This window comes from Leptopilina heterotoma, unplaced genomic scaffold (assembly GCF_015476425.1).
Source record: "Leptopilina heterotoma isolate Lh14 unplaced genomic scaffold, ASM1547642v1 Lhet_134, whole genome shotgun sequence".
NCBI classification, from domain to species: domain Eukaryota; kingdom Metazoa; phylum Arthropoda; class Insecta; order Hymenoptera; family Figitidae; genus Leptopilina; species Leptopilina heterotoma.
In genome coordinates this window covers 2,536,560-2,552,139 of record NW_025110853.1, presented here as the reverse complement: position 1 = coordinate 2,552,139, position 15,580 = coordinate 2,536,560, and the positions used below count along the sequence as shown (strand labels likewise).

General features: G+C 23.4%; 1 protein-coding gene and 1 long non-coding RNA gene across 3 annotated transcripts in view; one reads left to right on the top strand and one right to left on the bottom strand.

The window, feature by feature from the left end:
- The window catches only part of LOC122513106, a 35,652-nt gene that overhangs the window by 5,658 nt on the left and 14,414 nt on the right, over window positions 1–15,580 (top strand). Inside the window, exon 3 of the long non-coding RNA XR_006302687.1 lies at window positions 11,201–11,372. This is a non-coding gene — a long non-coding RNA (uncharacterized LOC122513106). The remainder of the gene's footprint in view (window positions 1–11,200; window positions 11,373–15,580) is intronic.
- The window catches only part of LOC122513102 (osmotic avoidance abnormal protein 3-like), a 39,197-nt gene continuing 29,352 nt past the window's right edge, over window positions 5,736–15,580 (bottom strand). For both annotated transcript variants that reach the window (XM_043629352.1, XM_043629353.1), the window contains exons 5-7: window positions 13,095–13,881; window positions 10,946–11,453; window positions 5,736–6,364 (exon numbers count right to left, since the gene is read on the bottom strand). In XM_043629352.1, coding sequence (XP_043485287.1) covers window positions 5,985–6,364; window positions 10,946–11,453; window positions 13,095–13,881 — 1,675 coding nt within the window. In that variant the 3' untranslated portion in view covers window positions 5,736–5,984. The remainder of the gene's footprint in view (window positions 6,365–10,945; window positions 11,454–13,094; window positions 13,882–15,580) is intronic.

The following is a 15,580-nucleotide window of genomic DNA, read 5'->3' as shown; positions in this document are numbered from 1 at the left end:
TTCTGAAGTAATAAGTGTTACTTGCTTCTATTCACCTTTATTTCTGAAAATTATCAAGAAATTTTACGAATTTAAAATATTTGGAAAAATGTTTTTCGTTCCTGGGAGAAATAATTTTTACGACGCTTAGAAATTTAATTTTTAAATCTAATTATTTTATAATCGGTTTCAAATAAACCGAAAATAGTATATTTCGTAACTAGTGCTAGCAGTTGTCAATTTTTGAACGAGCACACAGTTTGTTCCAAAAAAAGTGCTCGTTCAAAAATTGGCAACTGCTAGCACTAGTTACGAACGATATTTTTCATAACAAGGTGCAAAAAAGTGCCCTTTTTTGCACCGCGTTATGAAAAAAATTGTTATTCACTCAAATTATGTTTATTTCTGTTATTTAGAAATTTCTCCTTTTTATTTCTTTTTTAATTTAAAATATTTTTCTTTAAAATTGTAATTTTTAAAAAACTTTTATTATTTTAATTTTTAATAAAAAACAATTGATTTTTTTCCTGACACAGCAAAAATAGTATCAACTGATTTTTATGAGAATATGAGAGAATGTAATTCTAATTTTTTTTCCAACTTTGATGAATAATAAATTTTTTAAAATATCTGATTCCAATTTTTTTGATTCTAATGAATAGTAAATTAATGTTTTTAAACGATTTATTATAATTTTAATTTTCTGCAATTCTAATAAATAGTAGAAAAAAAAGACAATTTTTTTTCTCTCTCTAAATATTTGTTTTAAAGGTTCATAATATTTCGTGTGAAAATAAATAAATTTTACATGGCAAATTGCGGTTTTTAGAGAGTCAAAGTTCGAAACAACGCAATCTGCAATTTACGCATCAGGTCTTACCGCAATGTAATTACGAAGTGTATATGTATACATACATTGATTCGATAGATTGTAGTTTGCTTTACCGTTACAGTGTTGGATAGTGGGTAACATTTTCTGTTTTTATAGGCGAAGAAAGAAAGGAAAAAAAATTTTTTTTCTTTTTTTCTTTATATCTTACGGTAATTTAAGTGGCTATTTGATAATAGCAGAACATTCTTGAGTAACATTCTATCCTTAAAGAGTAAATTTAATCAAATAAAGAAAAAAAGATGGAATCGTAGGGAAAAACGACGACCTACAAAAGAAAAAATGTTGCTTGCATTGGTTCTTATTTATGTGGGGAACAGTTACTTCTCTTGATGCTATACTAGGAGATGAGAATTTGCAATAAATTTCAGAAACTCAAGTTTTGAAAGAATTTTTTAGTTTTTTAATTTCTCTTTCTTTTTTTCTTACATTTTTAGTAATTTTTTTAATTTATCTTTATTTTTATACTTTTTGTTGGGTAAAGAAATGATTTTTAAATATAAAAATTAAAGTTGTCGAGGAGAAATTCTCGTTATGACCTTAGCTCAGCGTCGAAAACTGTTATTTAGGTTTTGGTTGATTTTTTTTTGTTTAGGACTTTTTTAACCTCCTATGAAACAATTGTTTTATTTTTTTTTCGATTTAGTGAATAAAAATTTTTTCGATGCTTAGCGTCGACGCTAAGCGTTTTATTCAATTTAGCGATTGAATTTTTTTGATGAATTTTTAGTACTTAAATCCAATTAATTAACCTTTGGAAAGGTTAAAGTCTCGATTTTTAGAATTGAATAAAAACAATTTTTATTATTAAATTAAAATCACTTTAATAAACAGTAATAAGATTTTATATATACATAAACAATATTTTTTTTCAAAGATAACATGTGTCAATGTACATATTTCACATTATTTTTTTTTCTTGCATAAAAATACATATTTTTCGCATCGCTTCATATAATTCATTTATTTATTTTCATTATTATTATAAATATTTATATTATTTTTATTATTATTATTATTATTATTATTATTATTATTATTATTATTAAAATTATAAAATATTGTTAAATTATTATTGTAAATATTATTAATTCTAAAATTCTGATTGGTTCAAATGAACGACATTAATTTCTTTCTTTTTCAAATTAAAATTTTATTACAACTCAAATTGGCATGTCAAAAGTTTGACAGTTAATTTGTAAATAGAGTGATTAGTATTTTAGTGAAAGAATTCCCCTAGAATTTTTACAGGACAGGGAAATAAGTCAAGGAAGGAAATTTAATCCAAAAAACTATCAAATTATTGAAAATCTTAAATAGTCTATGAATTTTCTTTCTCAAATTAAAAAAAGAATGTATAAGTAAAGTTACAGTTGCAATTTTTAGAAATAATCAATTATTTATTTTTTTATTTAAATAATTGAATTCTCGTACAACTTTATTTTGATAAGAATTGATTTAAAAACAAATTTTAATTTAAATTTTAGAAAATATTTCAAGAATTTCAGTTCTTATTTCTAGATATAATTAAATTTCAAAAGATTCTTAGCAAAATTTTATCTAGAAATTCTGAAAAAATGAGGTTTTTAAAAAACGTAGGTAATTAAAATTTTTTGAAAATAGTTGAATTTCCGAAAATAATTTTTAAAAAATGAAAAAGAAGAAATGTTCTCAAATTTCATTGAAATAAATTTTATATTTCTCAGAAGTTTATTTTCTCACTTTAAAAAATTATTTTAAAATATAATTGTATTTTTTTAAAAAGAATTTTAACCAAAAGTTTGGAAAATAATTAAATTTTACAAAAATATTTGTATTTAAATAATTTAATTATCGTTGAATTCTAATAAGAATTGATTTAATAAAGAATAAAATTTTGAAAAAATTGAATATTAAAAAACAGGAATTTTTAGAAATAATTTTTTAAATAATCTTTCTAACATTTTAATCGCCTTAAAAGTATAATAATAATTAAATCTTTATTTAAAAAATATTAATATATAAAGTTTTGAATAATTTTATTCAAAACTTCTAAAAAAATAATTTACTTTTAGAAAAATTACATTTATAATTTTTAGAAACAAATAATTTTCAAAAGGATTTACACTGAAATTATTTGAAATTTCTATTAAGGGGAGGTTACTGTTCTCATTGGTGAAAAGTTCACGAAGTTGAAAAAATTTTTTTTTTCATATACGGAAAATATACTATTTAAGGGGACATTCCAGTTCAAAACAGGCAAAAAGAAGGCTTTTTTATTGTATATTATTAAAATAACTATGACATTTATTTAAAAAATTTCTTTTACATGTAATAAATAATTTATTTAAGAATTTGTAAAAAAAAAATTTTTCATTTTTATTTCAAAATGGCGGCGATATACGCCATTTTCGAAAATGCCCATTTTCGGTGGTACGATCGATTCCAAACTTTCTAAAACAGATAAAACCAAACACGAAGTGACATTCTCTTCGTTAGATATTTATTTAGGGGTGGAACCTCAAAAAAGTGGAATTTTCTTCCCCCCCTTTTTTTTATAAGAGAAATTCTGAATAAAAACACTTTTTTTTTTAATATTTTGGGGAAAAAGTACTCTAAAAAAAGGGGGGGAAGAAAATTCCACTTTTTTGAGGTTCCACCCCTAAAGAAATATCTAACGAAGAGAATGTGACTTCGTTTTTGGTTTTATCTGTTTTAGAAAGTTTGGAATCGATCGTACCACCGAAAATGGGCATTTTCGAAAATGGCGTATATCGCCGCCATTTTGAAATAAAAATGAAAAATTTTTTTTTTTACAAATTCTTAAATAAATTATTTATTACATGTAAAAGATATTTTTTAAATAAATGTCATAGTTATTTTAATAATATACACTAAAAAAGCCTTCTTTTTGCCTGTTTTGAACTGGAATGTCCCCTTAAGTAAAAAAAACCGCAATTCGAAAAATATTCTATGAAAAAAAAATTCCCTAACTTCATGCCTTTTTCACCATTGAAAACCATTGAGAACTTTTTCACCATTTCATTTGACAATGAAATTGTCAAATTTCATTGAAATAAATTTTATACTTAAAAAATAATTTACATTTCAAAAATTTTAATTTTTTTTTATTTTTTATTGCGCACTTAGCAAGTTTTTGAAATTATTTATATTGAAAAACTATTTCGTTCTTTTGAGCCTTCTAAAAGTTTGGAATATGAATTGAATATTATTGTTATTGTCTATTATTAATAAAATTAATTATTATTAATAATATAATAAATAATAATAGTAATAATTTTTCTTATTTATTATTTTTATGTTTACTGTTTAATTAAGGCACATGTCAGATGCTTGACTTAACATAATTTTCATCTGAAAATTAAAAATTGTACTTTTTAAAATTACAAAATATTAAAACCGGTTAAACTAAAATTTATGTTTTTATTTTTTTAGAAAACTTGAATAAGTTACTGAAAAAATACTGTTCGCAGCAATTTTTTTTTAATTTGAATAGCCAATTTTATAAAGTATTAATTATTTTTTTTTTTTTGCATTTTTACACTAATTATTTTTGATTCTACTTTAAAGAAGGAAAAATTTTAATCTCTTTATTAAGAGATTGGAATTTTTCCTTTTTTAAAGTATACAAGAGAAATAAATTATATGTTATTGATAAATGTTTCAAAGACGGCAAAAATTATTAAAATGCAAACAAAAAAAAAGAGGAATGAAAATAGTTACAAGTCATTTGAGTTTTCTGTGAGGAATCTTGAAAAATACAAAAAAAGAGAAATATAAGTTAAGAAATAATTATTTTTCACATATACACGAGGGGATATTTAAAATTACATTAAAAGTCATTGCACGTCGTTTAAAGACGTTAACTCACAGCCACTGCAACTTCTATGGAATCTTTTACAACATTTGTGTAAAAGTTTGAATAATATATTTTCTCTTTTCTTTTTTTTTAAGAACAGAGTGTAAGTATTTTTTTATTTGATCATTTTTTTTTCTTTCAAGGTTATGAACTATATAATTTTCTAGAATCAGGTCACACGACAGTCATTCTCACGACTGAGAAATACACATTTCATGATCTTTATCAAATTCCGAGCGATAGAATGATAAAATTATTACCTAGACTGGTGAAATATTTCGGTAATTATAAAGAAAAATTCGTAAAAATATATTTTTGTTTAATTTCTATTTATTTTATTTTATTTTTAGTCGATTATTTTTTCTTTCATGCTATTTATTTTATTCATTTGGCTTTAGTTTTATTTAGTTCACTTATATTTGTTTTTATTTCATTTCCTTTTTCATTTTATTTTTGTTTCATTTCTTTTTCATTTTCTTTTTTAATTTAATTTTTGATTAATTTATTTTATCTATTTTTATTTGCCCTTCAAATTATTTTACTTATTAATTTTTATTCGATCATTTTTTCTTCCATTAAATTTATTTAATTTATTTGGTATTATTTTCATTTAAGTTATTTTTACTTTTATTTCATTTCTCCCATTTTATTTTAATTTATTTATTTTTCTTCAATTTATTCTACCTATTTATTTTTACTTTTCCTTCAAATTATTTTTTCTACTTTTATATTTCTTTCTAACAATTTTTTCAATTTTGTTTTTTTTTCGATTATTTTTCTGTTCATTTAATTTATTTTTATTCAATTTATTTTATCTTCTTTTATTTTTCCTTCTAATTATTTTATTTATTTTCTATTTTTTTAAAATTATTTTTTATATTTTTGTTAGATTATTATTTTTTCTTTCATTGAATTTGTTTGTAATTATTTTTACTTTTATTTAATTTCTTTAATTTTATTTTTAATTAACTTATTTTCCTTTAAAGTTTATTTATTATTATTCATCAATTCAATTCTTTTGCAGCACAATAAAGAAACTGAAGATATTTCTATAATTTTAATAGGAAATTAAAAAAGTTAATTAAAAGTGAATTAAAGTAAATAAAAATAATTTTGATTTACAAATAAATAATAATTTCTAAAATAAATTGAAAAAGATATTGAAAAGTTAAATTAATAATTTTGATGCATTAATTTCTTTTTTCTCTTCTCATTGTTTTAAATTTTGATTCGATCATGAAATGTGTAAAATTATCGCTAGCTTGTTGGCGAATGCGATTGATAAGTCACGTCTTCCGGCGACAATGACGAGGAAATGCTTCTATCTTTGAGATGTGATGGTAATGCAAAAGAATTTCCAAGAGGGTACGAAGGCAGAGCCTCGAGAATTCTGGGTGGATTTTTTTTTATTATCGGCACACTTGAGTATGTTGGCAATTTACTGCCACTGACATTGTCATCAGCAAGCCAACCAGTTGGTCGGGTAATTGGAAGTCGTTGTGTCTTGAAATTTGTTTCCGAACTCGCCGATGCGCTCGTCTGTAAATTTAATGAACCAATTTGAGCGTGAACATTTCCTCCAATATTTGAAATCAATTCATCCGAGCCACCAGATTTACTTATTCTCGCACTCGAATCTGTAAAATAAAAACAGTGAAAATGAAAAAATTAATTCATTTTATTAATAAAAATTAATTTTTCTCAAAGGCTAAAATATGTTTAAAATTAATTGAAGTAATGAGAATAGAGCATTTTTTATTAATAATTAAATTTTTATTCATCATTTTCCTATTAGTTTCCTAAATTTCCTTACGTTGAAAATTTTAGTTGAATTCCGGAAAAATATTTTTGCTATTCAACTACTAAAAATTAATTAATTAAAATATTATTACGATGTTTTTGCAATTTCAGAAAAGGAAATTAAAAATTATGAAAATATTTATAGTTTTTTTTTGCAATTATGTACAAAATTTGTCTCAAATCCAAAAGTATGTTTAAAATTAGCTAGAGAATTAAAAAAATAATTTGACATTTTAAACACGATATTCGACATTTGAGGGAGAGAAAAAATTTTTTTTTTATTTATTTAAATAAAAAAAAAGTTTTATATTGATAAAATAAGTTTTAAACTTTCACATTGCCACTCTGTGAGGCAAGCGAATCAAGTAAATACTTCATTTTTTTTCTCAACATGTTTTTACTTTCAATTCAAGCACGTATATTCAGATAAATTTGTTAGTTCCTCGCCTTTTTGTAATTGTCCTGTTTTAAATGAATGAATTCACAAAACTGGTTGACCGTGAACCGTGAAATTTTCATTTTTTTCCAATGTTTAATTGCACATTGTATAAATATAGGGAAAAAAGTTTCGTTACTTTATAGAAACGTCAATATAATAAATATTCATGGTATTATTTTCTTTTCTCCGCAGCTAAAATTAATATATCGATTGGAAAAATTTTTTACCACGAAGTAAAACTAAATAAACGTAAGGGGAAAAATAACCGGAAATCAACGCAACGGAAGAAAATTATTAAGAAAATAATCTCAAGGATTGAAATAGAAAGGAAACAAAATTTTTTCGCTAAATAAGAAAGAAAATACTAAAAAAAAATATGAATTAGTAGAAAAAATATTTGAAATGCTAAAAAAATACTGAAAGAAATATTTGAATTAGCAAAAAATTTATTTTAATCCGTAGAAAAAATATTTGAAACGCTAAAATATATTTGTGTTAGTATGAAAAATATTTGAAATCCTAAAAAAAAGTATTTGAATTAGCAAAAAAAGAATAGTTGAAGTAGTAAGAAAAGTATTTGAAAATTGCTAAAAGAAATATTTCAATTAGCCAAAAATTTATTTTAATTAGTAGAAAAAATATTTGAAATCCAAAAAAATATTTGAATTAGTAGGAAAAATATTTGAAATGCTTAAAAAAACATTCCACTTAGTAGAAAAAATTTTTGAAATACTAAAAAAAGTATTTGAATTAGCAAATAAAAATAGTTAAATTAGTAGAAAAAATATTTGAAATACTAATAAAATATTAGAAGTGATAAAAAAAACTAAAAAAAATATTTGAGTTGCCAGAAAAAATATTTAAAATTACTAAAAACTATTAAAAATACAGAAAATATGTAAAAAATACATAAAATAAAAATAAATAACATAAAATAAAAGAAATAGAAAAAATGAATTTTAAAGTGCAAATAAGATTAAATAGAAATATTCGAGAAGTTGATTAAATATCTAATTGATATCAGAATAATAAAGATTTAATGAATTCAAATATACATATTCATGAATTGTCAAGATTGAAAGTATTTTGCAATTTCTTAAATCAGTATATATATGTATTGTAGAAAAAAATCTACACCGCCTTGACATCGCGAAGGTGACAAGAAATTTTATTCACTTGTATTCAAAACTGATCGATTATATATCATAAATAAATAATTCCAATCCGAAAAATTAAGCGCGATGATACTTAAAGATTGTTTTAAAGCTATAAAAACCGTCAGTAATCATTTTACTCATTTGTCGTAAACGTAAAGATGAGGAGACGCTTTTTTTGCGAAAAACCGGTTTGGAATTAATTATTATTATTATTATTATAAGAGTTTAATAATTATTATAATATGGTGATTAATTTCCCTCACGTTATTCAACTTGACAAATTTTCGTCTTTATTACGCAAAAAGATACTTGAAAATTTCAGTAAGCAAAAAAATATGTACATAAAAGGTTTCGAATAAATTTCTTTCTTGTTGGTGAGAGAGAAAATAATTTACTGAATTATTATTCTATACTGAATTTCAAATTTTGCTAAAGGAGTTTATTTATTTTTTTGAAAAAAGAAGGTAAATGAATAAATATTTCATTCTCGATTTCAGAATATAGTTTTTTTTATTTGAATAATTGTGGGTGATAAAATATTTTTACTATGACAAATTTTTATCTCACTGAATTTTCAAGTTTCACTTCAGAGAAATTTCTATTTTACCATTTACATTCAATAGATTTTTATTTAATGAAATTTTCATTCGAAGGGATTTTTGTTTCTTATAAAATTATTTTTTCTATCAAATGAAATGAATTTTTATTAGACTACTAAATTTTTTAGCTAAATTTGTATACCTATTATCTTTTCACACAAAAAACAGAAAATGAATATAAAATAATTTAATAAAATTTCATTTTACAGAATTATTTCGAATAATTTTATTAAAATTTTTCAAATTTACTAAATTCTTTCCAGGAATTTCATTAAAATTGAATTGCAAATGACTAAATTTTTATTTAAGAATTTTATCTAAAATTTTAAAAATAATTGAGTTCCTGGGAACAATTGAGGCCTTGGATCCAATAACTCGCCCGACGCTCGAAGGCACGCGCTAATACCAGTCGGGTAGCAGTGAGTGGCCCAGAGGCGCTCACTGCTCACTGACTGGCAGTTTCGCGTTCCTCCGAGCGTCGGGCGAGTTATTGGATCCAAGGCCTCAATTGTTTTATTTGTGAAAATAATTAAATTCTTTCCAAGAATTATTTTTATTTTTGAAAATCATTGAATTATTTCGAAGAATTTTATTTAAATTTTTGAAAAAATAGTCAATTCTTTCAATGAATGTAATTACAATTATATTGAAATTAATTCAATTATTATAATAAATTTCATTAAAATTGTTCAAGAGTAATTGAATTCTTGAATAAAATTGAATAAAAAATTTCCAAAAATGTTTGAATTCTAACGAGAAATTTACTTAAAATTGTATTGAAAACAATTGAATTAAATAAAAGAATTTTATTATTTATAAAATAATTGGATTCTTATAAATAATTTTATTACATATATATATATATAATAATGATGCTATCACTCGGTCGATAAAATATTAAGATGATGAAAAAAATCGATCACTCCGAGTCAGGATCCTAACTCGGAGTGATCGATTTTTTTCATCATCTTAATAATTTTATTACAGTTGTATAGAAAATAATAGAATTGTTATAAAGAATATCATTCAAATTTTTGAAAATTGAGGTATTAGGTTCTTTTAAAGTATTTAATTAAAATTGGATTGAAAATAATTGAATTTTTATAATGAAATACATTAAAATTTTGAAAATAATTGAATTCTTTCGAAATTAGTTTTTTTCCGAGGAATTTAATAAAAATTCTATTGAAAATAATTGAATTTCTGCGAAGTATTTTATCATTAATGAAATAAATGAATTTTTGCGAAGAATTTTATTATAACTTTTGATAAAAATTGAATTGTTATAAAGAATTTTGCGGAATTTATTTGTAATTGTAATGAAAATAATTTAATTCTTTCGAAAATAATTTTTCTTCAGAGGAACTTAATTTAAATTCTACTGAAAATATCCACTCTTCGCGCTCTTAATTTACTACTGATATCGATCCAGCCATTAACACTACTTGAGGCAGCCAGGCCATGTAAACCATGTAAACCATGTAAACGAATTTAATTTGCCTAATTTTTTTGTGTGAAATTCTTTTTTAAAATTAATTTTTTAGCGAAATACATTTAAAAAAGTATTCGCTCTAATTTAAATATGTTGGGCGTAGAGGAAAATAAAGCGATTTGATGTTAGCGAATAATAACTGAATTTATTTTTATACAGCTCATGGCGTGGTTAAATTACAAGTGAAGTTAGAGCGTCGATTTACGAGATAAAGGAGGGGGTAAAAAGAAAGATGATGACTCCATCTATATATGATAAGAAAACCGCGAAATATAAAAGAGATGTTTATAATTGATTATTCCAACAAAATAATTTGAAATTTATGTAAACAAAAATCCTAAAATTCTGAACTTTCAACTGAATGAAATTTATTTATGTCTTCTTTAAATTTTTATTAATTATATTAAGGAATTAATTATATATAAATTAAATGTTTATTATAATAAACTTGCGTCGTTATTAAAAAAAATTAATTGTAAAGTTTAGAAACTTTATAATTGATTTTTTTAATGTAAAAGATTTTTAATTTTTATTTCAATAGTTTATGAAAATGTAATAAAAAATATTTCCTTCATTTAAACGTTCAAAATTTGTCGGTCGTCTAGATTTTTTTTTTGTGAAAAGAAAAGAGAAAAAATAAATTAAGTTTGAATTTATAAAATAAAAAATTCTACAGTGCTTTCATTAAATACAATTAAAAAGTGAAAAAATTTGAAAAATTTGAAACTTACCGAATGTTTTGGCCTCGCGTGCATGAGCTAGAAGTTCGTCGATCCTGTTTCTACGAAAGTAGGTGTCGGCGATGTCTTTCCATTTTGACACTTTCGGCTCACTTTCGCCACCTTCATCACCACTGTCTCGTTCATCATCGTTACCACTATTACTATTATTACTGCTACTATTATTACTATTGTTACTATTATGGTTACTGTTGTGATGATGATTATTATTATTGCTATTGTTATTATTGTTTTGATCTGATTTAGAGTCGATGCCAAAGCTGGTGGTGATTAATTCACGTGATTGAGCAGGTGGCGGAAGAGAGATTCGTAGTGATACCGAGGAAACGTTTGGCAAACGCCAGCGATTTAATTCATCACACCAAGTGGCCGCGGACCTGATGGCCTCCAGGTCACGAAATGGACAGCCAGGTCGAAGGTGAGGGAGCATCGCATCGCACAATTGTGTCCCCAACAATTCCCGTCGCAATAGATCTCTTCTTTCCGCGTCCCACGATGCCTGTTGAATAATTTCAATTTTTTTAGTACTTTCTCAACGATTTATTTATAATTAATTTTATTTAATTCCTTTTTTTTATTTTCATATCAAACTGTGAATTTAAATTTAAATTTACATTTTTCAATACTTTTTTCATTTTCCTTTTCAATAGTTTGAATTGTTTGGATTTTTTAATATTTCTTCATTTTTCTATGCAATTATTTGAATTTTTCAATACTTTTGGCATTTTTCTTTTTTAATGATTCACAAGGTCGACACAAGTCAGGAAAATCACGGATTATAATTATATTAAAAGTACTAGAAAAATAACAAATTTCTGGAATTCTTATAAAAATTCTATTTTTTAGTATCAAAAACTATTTTTAAAAAATAAAAATCTTAATTTCTTCTAAGTTATTTTTCACCTTAAAAACTTTTGAATCGCAAAAAATTTTAAAAGTAAGCCTTGAAATTTTCATAGTTCTGTAAATAATTAAATTTAGTTTCAATGAAATTAAATTCTAAAATAATTTTCTTAAAGTGAATTAATGTTAATTAACGTAAAAAAGATTTTAATTAAAACAAAAGTTGGAGTTTTCAAAAATAATTAAATTCCAGAAGGTTTTAAACTAAAATTCTTGGAAAATTACAATTGCTTTAAATATTTATTTTAAAAATTATTTGTTTTAAATAATTTTATTTAGATTTCTGAAAAAGTTGTATTTCTAAGAAAATTTTAATTAAATTGTTTGAAGAAACTTAAATTAAAAAAAAATTGTATTAAAGAATTATTATCAAATGAATGGAAATGTGAATTTAAATTTAAAATAATTAAATTTGTTATAGAATCTCAGAGATTTAAAAAAAAAATTATTAAGGACTTACAATTAAATAATTAGTACATAAATGAAACTTAAAATTCTAATTCTAATTTCTAATTTAATAAATAATTGGCAAATAATTGGATTAAATTTCACAAAGAGTCATAAGTATTCATAAGTTTGTTATTAAAAAAACAGCTTTGAAGGTTCTTAATTGTATCTAAGATAATTTAATTGTGAAATAGGTAATTTTATTAAAATTTTTGATAATAATCGAGAAAAGTTTGGCGCAGATATTAATTTTATTTTTTACTCTTTAATTTTTTTAGAGGGATCAGGGAAAAAGTGCAAATTCCATCTGGAAGTCAGGGAAAATCGAAATCGAATTTTTGTGACAATCCTCATTTGAAAAAACGTATCAATTTTATGTAAAAAAAATTTGGAAAAAGTAATTTTAGACAAAGAAATATTTAATTAGAAAAAGAGAATTTTGAGAAAGTAGTTTCAAAATAAAAGCATTTTACAAAAAGAAATTTATTTTTTATTTCAGAAACAAAAAAAATTTATTTTAGAAAAATTCAATAAAAACGAAAATAATACTTTTTGATAAAGTAAATTTAGAAGATCTAGAAGTGATCTTGAGAAAGAAATAGTTTACTAGAAACAAACAATTTTTGGAAAACTCACTTTAGAAAAAGTTCATCAGAAACAAATAATTTTTGAAAAACTAATTTTAGTATAATAAAATGTAAAAAAAATTTAAATTCATTCGATTCCAAAAGAAATCTAAATTTGCTCGAAATTAAATTTACGCAATTAAAAAATAAAAAAATGAATTAACCTGAAGATCCGCAGCTTCAATTTCGAGTTGTCGTGCCCTTTTCGCCATTCTTTTGAGCGCCTCCTCGGCTGTTTTGAGCTGTCCATAAACTTGAAATGCAGCGCCCGTTCCCTCCTGTGAATCAGCCTCCAAAGCAGTGGCCAAAATTTCCAAACGCTTGCGTCTCCTCTCACGACGTCTCCTAACTTCATCGTTACTTCGCGCCTCACCACCAATCGTCAATTTTTCCAATCTCTTTAAAACTTCAAGACGTGCCGCTTCTCTTTTCCGTCTTCTTTTCTCCTCAAGCGGATCAATTTCATCATCATCCGCCCTCCGCTCCCTATCATTCAATAATTCCACTCGTTTCTCCTCTAAATTTAAATAATTCATTTCTTTAATGGGCTCCGATTCGAAACGCGATCTAAGAGCTGATAACTCCTCTTTCAATTTTAGTGCCGAATTATTGGAATTTTCACATTCCCTTCGTAAGTTTTCAATTTCCTCATTATTTCTACTATTATTGTCATCTTTCTCGGGGGAATTTAAATCTAATCGAGGATTTTGATCACTTGATTCGAGAAGTTTACGCAGTCTTTGTAATTCAATTTGATATTGTTTTAATAGAGCGTCCTTTGGATCTTCATTAACAATTGGCTTATTTTTTATGCAACGGGCGCGTGCCGCATAACGTAATGTACTTAGTGTTTCGTCTCCGTCGGCGTCCGATGGACTCACGCAAGCGATCATTAATGTTCTCGCGTTTCCTCCCAAGCTGTCTCTGAGGAGTCGGGTCAATTTGCTGTCTCTGTTAATTCAAAATATTTTATTTTATGTTTCAATTTTCTTCGATAAATTTATCTGCGTCAATTAAAATTAAATAGTTCAAAAAAACTTACTGAAAAATAAATTCATTTCAAATAGGTACAGTTTTGTCATTTTTTTTATTTTTAAATATCAACTTCAGTTTTTGAATAATTACAGTTTTAAAGTTTAGAAAAATTCTGTTATTCACTTATTAATTGTTATTAACTAATATTTCGAAATTTTTTTTTTAAATTCTTCGCAAGAATTCAATTATTTTCATAAATAATAAAATTTATTCTTCGCAGAATTTCAATTATTTTCAATACAGTTTCTCGAAAGAATTCAATTATTTTCAAAAATTTTAATAAAATTCTTCGAATAAATTTTGACAAAACTCTGTAAAAATTAAGTTATTTTAAATGTAATTTTATTTTAATCCCTTGAAATAATACAATTTTTTTAATACAGTATTATTCAAATTTGTCAAAAAAATTCAATTATTTCAATTCTTATTTGGAAATAAATTATTTTCAATAACATTTTTATAATTTTTCTCGAAAGAATTGAATAAATTATATTGAAGAATTCCAAAAACTTTCTTCGAAAGAATTGAATTATTTTAGAACATTTTTGACAAAATTCTTTGTAAAATTTAATTTCTTTTCAACATAATTTTATTTTAATTCCTTGAAACAATTCAATTTTTTAAATACAATTTTATTCAAATTTGTCGAAATAATTCATTTATTTAAAAAATTTAAATTAAATTGTTCACAGAAATTCAATTATTTTTAATATACCTAATTTCAATAAAATTTCTCGAAAAAATGAAATTATTTTAAAAAATTCAAATAAATTTCTTTCGCAAAAATTTAATTATTTTCAAATATTTTGATTAAATTCTTGATAAGAATAAAGTTATTTCAATACAATTTTAATTTAATTCCTGGAGGTAATACAATTTTTTTAAAAAAATTTAATAAAATTTCTGGAAACAATTCAATTATTTAAAAAAAAATTGTTAAAACTTGTTGGCAAGAATTCAATTATCTTTTGAAATAATAAAATTCTACTCTGGAATTCAATTATTATTTTCATAAATAAAATTCTTCTCTAGAATTCAATTATTTTCATAAATAAAAAAAAATAATTGACTTTTGGAAAAATTGCAGTTGTAATTTTTATAGAAATAATTAAATTTCAAAAGGTTTTACATTTAAATTATTTAAAACTAGCAACATATACCTCACTCGCTAACGCTCGTTCGGTTGTATTTAAACTTATTTGTTTTTACTTATTTATTTTTATTTATTTGAACTAAGTAAATATTTACTGGACATAAATATTTTAATTTATGGTATCAAATAAATAGTTATTTGAACCAAATACAAATTACTTAAGTCAATTAAATAGAATAATTTGATCTAATAAATATTGCTTTAAATCAATTATGAAAATTACTTGATTCAATAATGCATAGTTTTTAATTAAAATAAATATTTATTTGCATCAATAAAATAATTTTTTTGAAATAACTAAACTTAGAAGGTTAGATTTTGAATGTTAGCCTGATTCTCTGGATAATTAGTAAGAAAAGGGCGAAGATACGTCCATTCTTTTCTTACTAATAGGATTTTCTGTAGGTAATGATGGGACATCGACATCGGAAACATCAATGTTTACAACCTCGATGTTTTAAT